At 37.0% G+C, this 10,556-nt stretch overlaps 1 protein-coding gene across 1 annotated transcript; it reads left to right on the top strand.

The window, feature by feature from the left end:
* The first annotated feature begins 1,109 nt into the window (after positions 1 to 1,109).
* LOC139865787 (adenylate kinase-like) lies at positions 1,110 to 9,453 on the top strand. The gene is made up of 4 exons (XM_071853890.1): positions 1,110 to 1,540; positions 7,272 to 7,412; positions 7,545 to 7,817; positions 9,043 to 9,453. The coding sequence occupies exons 1-4, from the start codon at positions 1,244 to 1,246 to the stop codon at positions 9,184 to 9,186; spliced, it is 855 nt and encodes a 284-aa protein (XP_071709991.1). The 5' UTR covers positions 1,110 to 1,243; the 3' UTR covers positions 9,187 to 9,453.
* Positions 9,454 to 10,556: the final 1,103 nt, after the last annotated feature.

Below are 10,556 nucleotides of genomic sequence, written 5' to 3' on the forward strand. Positions count from 1 at the left end.
CGGTTACGTATTCACATAGTTGATTATGCACATCTCTGTCGCGTATTTCCATATCACGAGTTGCACGATCGCTATTTTGATTCCTAACAAAGATAGACTAATTTTCTGGTATGGCAAGAAGTTTTAGTCGAGCGAACTTATAGCGAAACTGTTACCCTCTTGGATCATATTGTGTAATATTATACAAGTATATAAGATTCTGGACATTGTTTGGTTTGCATGAACGTCCAGCGAGACGTAAGATATTGAATCTTCCTTGAAGAACATTGAAGGTGCGCTCGACATCCTTTCGTGGACTTTCTTGAAACTGTTTAAACCTTGCACATGATTCGTCAGTTTGGGATGAATAAGCGTAATCCAATTTGGATAAATATTGATGTAATTGTTGGAACCTGCAATAGAATCAAACAGTAGCGAACAGTTTAAAACATTGATGTAATTGTTAGAACCTCCAATACCAAAAAAAGCGTGTCATATCCACATATCAAATGAAGCAACAACTTCAAGTGTGATGGTCAGTTTTTATCAGTGGCGGAGCCAGGAATTTAATTCACCGGGGGCGATTTTTTTTTTAAAAACGCAGTGATTTTTTTTGGCAAAATATGGAGGTATTGGGGCAAAATGTAGAGTTTTTTACGCAAAATTTGGAGGTTTTTGGACAAAATACGAAGGTTTTGAGACAAAATATGGAGTTTTTGGGACAAAATATGAAAGGTTTGGAGAAAAAAAATTCCACCGGGGACAAAATCAAAAAACCGAAAAAATTTGACTAAAAATTGCAAATCCACTTGGCGCGGGCGCCCCACCCTGCCCCTTCATAGGTTCGCCCTTGGTTTTTATTGGTGATCACTCGTGAGTCGTCGCCACGAGTCAAACACGTTTGTCTCCCTCTTTGTGTCGTTGGCTAGCATGTCGATTTTCAAACCCTCCAACACACCGCGCTACAGACGTGGTGAAGGCTTGGTGGGTCAAAAATGCAGCCATTCAGCCAATACGCTACGTTGCAATAGACCACACAAATGTTATAAGTGGTCTTAGATCGTTTGATATATTTCAATTTAATTTACTTTTTTATTAAGTAAAAAAACATAAAAGTTGCCCCAAAGGCATATGCCGTATGCGATGGTACCATAACGAATTAACGATAACCCAAAATACCCCTCTCAATTTGGGTATCTCCATCTCATTTTCTCCCCCAATTCAATCATCATCATCATAATCTCTCTGCAATTCCGCCGTCGAAATGGCGGCCCTCATCCGCCTCATCAAACCCTCTAATTCCTCCATCTCTATCTTACGCTCACTCTCCACCACCACCTCAAACACAGCCATAGTTTCAGAAATTGAATCTCATCAACAACGACCTAATTTATCATATCCAAAAGGTTCTAGAAACTTCCAGTGGGTCTTCCTCGGTGTTCCCGGCGTCGGAAAAGGTACTTACGCTAGTCGTCTTTCTACTCTTTTAGGCGTCCCTCATATCGCCACCGGTGATCTCGTTCGTGAAGAGTTATCTTCTTCTGGTCCTCTTTCTCGTCAGGTATAATTCATTTATTAAATTAATTAAATATAATATCAATAAAATTATATCATTAATTGATTTCGTATTTATACTATTTAGATTTTCGTTTTCCTGTAATATTGTCGTTTATCGTTTCAGTTTACATTTAACCTTGCTAGTGTATGTGTGTGTATGTATATAATAAAATATAAAAAATATTCATATGAATGTTGTTGAAATAATAAAGTAAGAGTTGGTAGATGTTGAAATATATTAGTGGGTAGGTGTTGAATATGTAGATTGCAGGCGCCTACAATGTGTGCAAGTTTTTCTGTGTTTTCCCACTTCACCAACCCCTTTTATTTTACTATAAATAGGGGGATCAGGAGCTTCACTAAAACCATCCCAAAATACTTCTTCAATCTTATGTACTAAAAGAGTTAATAGAGAGTTTGAGGGTTTAGTCTCCTAATTACAAGAGATATAAAGATTAGTACTTATCCTTATAATTAGAGAGAAGTGTAATTCCTATTATTCATATTAGTGAAACGTTTCTTTCCTTGCCTGTGGTTTTTACCCTATTGGGGTTTTCCACGTTAAATCTTGGTGTTCCTTTATTGTCATTATTTCGAGTATTACTAGCGGTTTGCTATAATTCGGTGTCACTTTTCTTAACAAGTGGTATCAAGAGCTAAGGTTCTAATATCTAGTGTGTATTAATCTACTTATCGTATGCTCTGTGGTTGCCACGGGAGTGGATCGTCCACATCAGAAAATAAGTAAGATTAATTTCACTCGATAAAAGTTCCCGGGTACTATTTCTTAGAAAAATAGTATTGTCGAAAAGAAGATTGTGATTATAGCAATGTCTACGAAATTCGAAATTGAAAAGTTCAACGGGAGTAACTTCTCGTTATGGAAACTAAAGATGAAAGCTATCCTAAGAAAGGATAAGTGTTTGGCGGCCATCAGTGGACGTTCAGCCGAAGTCACTGATGAAAAATGGGAAGAGATGGACGGTCAGGCTATCGCAAATCTTCATCTGGCACTAGCAGATGGCGTTTTGTCTAGCATTGAAGAAAAGAAGACGGCGAAAGAGATTTGGGATCACCTCGTAAAATTGTACGAGACCAAATCACTCCACAACAAGATATTCCTTAAGAGGAAACTTTATGCGCTACGCATGAATGAATCTACTTCAGTTAATGAGCACATTAATTCTTTGAATACTCTATTTTCTCAACTCGCTTCATTAAGTTGCAATATAGAGCTAAAAGAACGTGCTGAACTTTTACTTCAGAGTCTACCTGATTCGTATGATCAACTCATTATTAACTTAACCAATAATGTTCTCTCGGAGTATCTAGTCTATGATGAAGTTGCGGCTGCTATTCTAGAAGAAGAAAATCGGCACAATAACAAGGAGGACAAACAGGCCGGTTCACGACAAGTGGAGGCCTTGGTGGTGTCAGGAGGGAGATCAACGGAACGTGGCCCAAGTGGGAGTCACAATCATGGTAAACCGAAGTCTAAAAAGAAGAAGACCTATACATGCTACAATTGTGGCAAGAAAGGTCACCTGAAGAAGGATTGTTGAAGTTTAAATAACTCAAATCCTCAAGGAAATATTGCAAGCACTTCAGATGATGAGACTGCTTTGGTTAGTGAGGCAGTGGTAGCAAATGAAGGCAGAAAGACATTTGTTGATGTCTGGTTATTTGACTCGGGAGCTACTTTTCACATGACCCCTAGAAGAGAATGGTTCAAACAATATGAACGTATCTCAAGAGGATCTGTATACAGTTGCAATGATCATGAACTAAAGATCATTGGAATTGGAGATATCGTTTTGAAGATGCATGATGGTACAGTTCGTACTATTCAAGGTGTGCGACACGTGGAGGGTTTGAAGAAGAACTTATTGTCTTTAGGACAATTGGATGATCTTGGTTGTAAGATGGTGATACATGAGAAGATCATGATAATCAAAAAAGGCGCGGTTGTACTTATGAAAGGAGAAAAGGTGGCTGCTAATTTATACATTCTGAAAGGCGAGACGGTACAGGAATCAGAAGCATCTGTTGCTTCGAATAGTTCAAGTGATAAAGTTGCTATGACATGGCATCAAAAGCTTGGACACATGTCTGAACAAGGTATGAAGATTCTTGTTGAAAGAAATCTTATTCCTGGTCTTACAAAGGTATCGCTACCTTTCTGTGAGCATTGTGTAATCAGCAAGCAGCATCGCCTGAAGTTTAACACATCAAATTCTAGAAGTAAATTGATTCTAGAATTGGTTCACTTTGATGTGTGGCAAGCACCAGTTCAATCCCTAGGAGGAGCAAAGTATTTTGTATCATTTATTGATGATTACACTAGGAGATGTTGGGTGTACCCAATCAAGAGAAAGGCGGATGTGTTTGAAGTTTTCAAAGTTTACAAAGCGCGGGTTGAACTTGAATCTGGTAAAAAGATCAAGTGTTTAAGGACTGATAATGGAGGAGAATACACTGGTGATGAATTTGATAAGTTCTGCAAACAAGAAGGTATCAAAAGGCAGTTCACGACGGCATACACTCCTCAACAAAACGGAGTGGCAGAGCGGATGAACTGAACCTTATTAGATAGAACAAGGGCAATGTTGGCAACTGCAAGCTTGGGAAAATCATTCTGGGCAGAAGCAGTAAGTACTGCCTGTTACGTGATAAATCGGTCACCATCAACTGCAATTGAGTTGAAATCGTCGATGGAAATGTGGACTGGAAAACCAGTTAATTATTCTGACCTTCATATATTTGGAAGTCCTGTGTACGCAATGTACAATTCTCAAGAAACGACAAAGTTGGATCCGAAGTCCAGAAAGTGTTTGTTCTTGGGGTATGCTGATGGAGTTAAGGGGTATCGCTTGTGGGACCCCACTGCCCACAAAGTAGTCATCAGCAGAGATGTCTTTACAGAAGACAAAGATCTTGAAGATGTTAGCACTTCAAAAGAAACTATACCTATACAGGTTAGAAATGAATTTCATAAAGATTCTTCTGAAGCAGTACCAGAGCACGATGAAAATCAAGTAGTCGTTGATGAAACTCCAGCGACTCGTATTTCTAATCGGGAACGGAAACGTCCAGGGTGGCACTCGGATTATATTATGGAAAGCAATGTTGCATATTGTCTTCTAACAGAGGAAGGAGAGCCAACAACTCTTCGCGAGGCACTGAATCATTCAGATGCATCTCAGTGGATGACGGCTATGCAGGAAGAAATTGAAGCTCTTCATAAAAATAAAACATGGGAACTTGTGCCATTGCTGAAAGGTAGAAAACCTATTGGAAATAAATGGGTGTATAAGATCAAGCGAAATGGCGATGATCAAGTGGAGCGGTATCGTGTAAGACTGGTGGTTAAAGGATATGCTCAGAAAGAAGGTAAAGACTTTAATGAAATATTTTCTCCTGTGGTTCGACTTACAACAATTCGAGTAGTTCTAGCGATATGTGCTACATTTAATTTGCATCTAGAGCAGCTAGATGTGAAAACTGCATTTCTTCATGGAAATCTTGAAGAAGAAATTTATATGCTTCAACCAGAAGGTTTTGAACTACAAGAAAAAAAGAACTTGGTTTGCAGGTTAAAGAAATCTCTGTATGGTCTCAAACAGGCGCCGAGATGTTGGTACAAGAGATTTGATTCTTTCATAATGAGCCTTGAATATAACAGACTTTATGCAGACCCTTGTGCATATTTCAAGAGGTTTGGGGACAATGATTTTGTCATTTTGCTGTTATATGTAGACGACATGTTGGTTGCAGGCCCCAACAAAGATCGTATTAATAAGCTGAAGGCTCAATTGGCTAGGGAGTTTGAAATGAAAGACTTGGATACCGCAAACAAGATTCTAGGGATGCAAATTCACCGAGACAGAGATAATAGGAAGATTTGGCTTTCTTAAAAGAATTATTTGAAGAAAATCTTGGAGCGTTTCAATATGCAAGATAGTAAGCCAGTCTCAACCCCACTTCCTACTAATCTCAAGTTATCCTCCGTTATGTGTCCTAGCAGTGAAGACGAGATGAAGGAGATGTCTCGAGTACCGTATGCATCAGCAGTGGGAAGTTTAATGTTCGCAATGATATGTACAAGACCAGACATTGCACATGCAGTGGGAGTAGTTAGTCGGTACATGGCGAATCCTGGTAAAGAGCATTGAAATGCGGTAAAGAGGATCCTTAAATACATCAAGGGAACCTTAGATGTTGCATTATGTTATGGGGAACCGAAATTTATAGTCAAAGGGTATGTTGATTCAGATTATGCAGGTGATATCGATAAAAGTAAATCTACAACTGCATATGTTTTCACACTTCGTGGTGGAATCGTAAGCTGGGTTTCAAAACTGTAGTCAGTTGTGGCGACGTCAACAACAGAAGCAGAATATGTAGCAGCTACTCAAGCTACTAAAGAGGCAGTATGGTTGAAGATGTTGTTGGAGGAACTCGGGCACAAACAAGAGAATATCACTCTATTTTGTGACAACCAGAGTGCCTTGCATCTTGCAAGGAATCCGGCATTTCATTCAAAGACAAAGCATATACGAGTTCAGTATCACTTCGTTCGTGAGAAAGTGGAAGAAGGAACCGTGGATGTGCAGAAAATTCATACTGATAATAATGTGGCTGATTTTCTAACAAAGTCAATCAACCGTGACAAGTTTATTTGGTGTCGTTCCTCATGCGACCTAGCAGAGACGTAAGCAACATCATTGGCAAGGAAGGATTATCGTGTGAAGATTGATTGAGCTTCAATCAAATCTTCAAGTGGGAGATTGTTGAAATAATAAAGTAAGAGTTGGTAGATGTTGAAATATATTAGTGGGTAGGTGTTGAATATGTAGATTGCAGGCGCCTACAATGTGTGCAAGTTTTTCTGTGTTTTCCCACTTCACCAACCCCTTTTGTTTTACTATAAATAGGGGGATCAGGAGCTTCACTAAAACCATCCCAAAATACTTCTTCAATCTTATGTACTAAAAGAGTTAATAGAGAGTTTGAGTGTTTAGTCTCCTAATTACAAGAGATATAAAGATTAGTACTTATCCTTGTAATTAGAGAGAAGTGTAATTCCTATTATTCATATTAGTGAAACGTTTCTTTCCTTGCCCGTGGTTTTTACCCTATTGGGGTTTTCCACGTTAAATCTTGGTGTTCATTTATTGTCATTATTTCGAGTATTACTAGCGGTTTGCTATAATTCGGTGTCACTTTTCTTAACAAATGTTTGTGAAAAGTGAGAACGAATAATTTTAAATAATCATGGAAGACTAAATTGGAATGCTGATACTATATGTGGTTGATGATCTATAGTTTGTACTGTACATTATTGAAGTAAGTTTGTAGGTTTAAAGGTACGACATAAGCTGCACATTGTACAACACCATACAACAAGTTTGTTGATGTATGAAGTATCTTGTGTGTGATCTGAACCTTTGCTAGTTTTTACTATTGTCCCAATAGTAAGGTTGCTTAGCTCACCAAGCTAGCTGCTTTGTGCTTAGGAACTTACTACTCAGTAACATTTCGAATGAAATTTATGAGCACACTATTTCTTATTGAACCTCGAGTGGTATGAAAGTGGGAATTTAGACATATAATTTTTAGTACTATCCTTATTTTTTGAGCTTAAAAGGGAGATAAGTTTTTTGTAACTGAACTTGTAATGAATAAATGACAATTATTCTTCGCTAGCAATTTATTCCTCTTTGTATGTTTTGCAGCTTGCTGAGATAGTGAATCAAGGGAAGTTGGTTTCTGATGAAATTATATTCAACTTACTATCAAAAAGACTTGAAGCTGGAGAATCAAAAGGAGAATCGGGCTTTATTCTTGACGGGTTTCCTCGAACTATAAGACAAGCTGTAAGTATATCATATCTAACTATATCAAACAAGATTAGCTCATTTTTTTTTTTACCTAATACCTTATCATATAATTATATTTGTTGTCATGGGTTTTGATATTTAATTTTTGTGTGTAATTAACATAATCAGGAGATACTAGATGAAGTAACAGAAATTGATTTGGTCGTGAATCTCAAATTGAGGGAAGATGTATTGGTTGAAAAATGTCTTGGCCGAAGGATATGTAGTGAATGTGGGAAAGGTTTTAATATTGCATCGATTAATGCAAAGGCTGAGAACGGGAGACCTGGAATGAGCATGGCCCCACTTCTTCCACCCGCACATTGTGCTTCCAAGCTTGTTACGCGTGCTGATGACACCGAAAAAGTTGTCAAAGAGCGGCTTCGTGTGTACCATGAAAAGGTCTTTTTTTTTACTCACAACTCTTTAGAAGTTACAGACATTCAAATTACTCATTATTTTTAGTCATATGGATTATTTGTCTGGAAAACGAGTCAAATGGGTCAAAAGTCTTAAGTTTTGGATTTTAATGTTTATGACATCATAAATCTTTTTTAAACAGGAAGTATATTATTGTTCTAATTATGATTTTATGTACATGTCTAATTACATTGATTTTGCACTGACACATTGGAAATTTAAAAACTTCATTGATACACTTTTGGTTTTAGTTGACAAATATTGCATATTCCTAGCTCCATGTCTGAATGTTTGCCCTTTATGTCTGGCTGGGTTACACTTATTTGTCCAATGCTGTCTAGTTACGAATGTTCTTTTGTAAAATACCTGTTACTAACCTAATTTTGTTAACAAATTGGTTTGAGAGGTTTTGCACACTAAAAATGCACTCGGGGGCAACTTTGGACCTCTTTAATTTGTCATAAGCCACCTTTTATTATTTGTTTTTTAATAGACTTAATCCAGTAGGAGATAAAATACGACCTGAATTAAGTCTTTTATAGGTAAATGTGTGACTAGACCTGGCAATTGTGACCCATACACTCAAATTCGGGTCAAATGGGTCAAGCTTTCAGGTCAATTGGGTCTTGAGAAAAATTAAGCCTAACAATGTAAATCAAAACTAAACAAAAGATCCAATTGAGTTTCTCTCCAACCTATTGAGTCCTATACAAAAAATTAAGAAACGGGTCCAATGGGTATCAATACTCAAAGATCAATAAATAGAAATGGGTCTAATGGGTTTTGTGAATGGGTCAAATGGGTCGAGCACAAAAAGTTTCATCCGTCAAAAATTTATAAAAGCATTCATGGTTATATCATTTATCATGTATATTAATAGTTCTTATGTATATATAATAAATAATAATAACTAAAATAATGTAATAAATGTAAAAAAGCGATGTAACCCATTTGACCCAACTGACCTGTGACCCGTTACCCAAACCGACCCAACCTGACCCTTTTTGACCCGTTTAAAAAATTGACCCGTTTGACCTATGATCCATTTCAACCCAAAACCATTTTGACCCGTTACCCAAACTGACCCAATTTGACCCGTTTGCCAGGCATAGTGTGACATTTGCCTTTTTTTTATTGAAACCATGAAGTTGATTTTTTTTATTCTGTTTTTTTTTTTTTTTTTTAATGTTTTTTTGTTGTTGTGCAGAGTCAACCCGTAGAGGGTTTTTATAAAGCGCAAGGCAAACTGATGGAGTTTGATCTACCTGGAGGGATACCAGAATCATGGCCGAAGTTGTTGGAAGCACTTAACCTCGATGATTATGAGGTCAAACGGTCAGCAGTGGCATAAATTAGGTAGTTGTTGATTTTCTCTATCGCCGATCATTATTTGCATTCATAATCGGCACGCACACCAAATTTTGGATGAAAGAATAATGAAAATACAATTTTTGTTTTTTTTCCTTGAATTTTAAATAACAAAACACGAGGAACTATTGTAAGCTGTCATGTTATGATAGCTGTTGCGTTTATTTATTTGTTGTAATCTGTAACATTATCATGAATTTGAAGTCTGATCGAGGCTCTCTATGGAATGAAAACTTTCTTAATAGTTTGATATTAATTATTGGGTAGGGACATTTTTGTTGCTTGTGTTCAATCCAATGAATTTTCATGGAGGACATTGTTTGAGGTGCTTTGAGCTGACAACTCTAATCACCTAAAGAAGAGGATGCACAAGAATAACAGCAGATATTATAAATTAATTCAACTAATAACTTGAAAACAAAGATAGTTGTTGGATGACCAACGAACGATGCTTACTGTCATGGGCTTAAAGTAGATAGCATGTGCTTAGCACATGACCTTAACAGAATTAACAAAGCCAGGATATAAGTATTAGACTAGTTCATTGTAACAGTTAGCTTATGAATTAGTGTGTGTGTGAAAAACACTCATCTTCTCCCTCTATCTCTGTAACTCAGATTGTAATAGGCTAATAGCAATTCCATTCTAATTGTGATTTCAATCTTTTGTAATCAATTTCAAGGCTCGTTTCTTTCTCTAAAGCTTTCAGGTTGATTACTAGTTCTTCTTCAATTCACTGAATTCAAGAAGTTCATAACAATTGGTATCAAGAGCCACTTTCCTGTACCAATTCATCTATCTTTCGAAATTTATATTCTTGACCTGGTTCATACGCTACTGGTTTTTGAACAAAAAACATGGCGACTTCTAAGATGAGTACTGCCGCAAGTGACAATAGCTGGAAAAAAATTTGGTGATTCAATCACGCAATCTCTTCGTTAACTATGTGATTCTATCAAGGAAATAACCACGAAATTGGATGTGTTTTCAAACAATCAAGAATTCATGATTAGTGAAGTACAAAGTCTAAGAGAAAAAAGACAAGGTAATAATCAAAATTCACATTTTCCATGTTATGAATCTACAAATTCAGGAGGTAGTTCAGATTTAGTTGCTGAAATGAAGGAATTCAGGGTAAATGATAGTAATAGGGTAGACAAATTTGACAATAAGTTTGCATATGAGGTGTTTGATGAAATGCCCAAAAGAAAAGGTTTCAAACAAGAAGACGCGGTTGAAGAGTATTGTGATGCTTTTCAATCTATGTATAATAATACGGGTTTTGATGAATGGTATCTTGTTAGCCTTTTCATTAGGGGTTTGCAACCGGAAATCAAAAAGTGGGTTGAGATG

The sequence above is a fragment of the Rutidosis leptorrhynchoides genome, chromosome 1 (genome assembly GCF_046630445.1).
Source record: "Rutidosis leptorrhynchoides isolate AG116_Rl617_1_P2 chromosome 1, CSIRO_AGI_Rlap_v1, whole genome shotgun sequence".
NCBI classification, from domain to species: domain Eukaryota; kingdom Viridiplantae; phylum Streptophyta; class Magnoliopsida; order Asterales; family Asteraceae; genus Rutidosis; species Rutidosis leptorrhynchoides.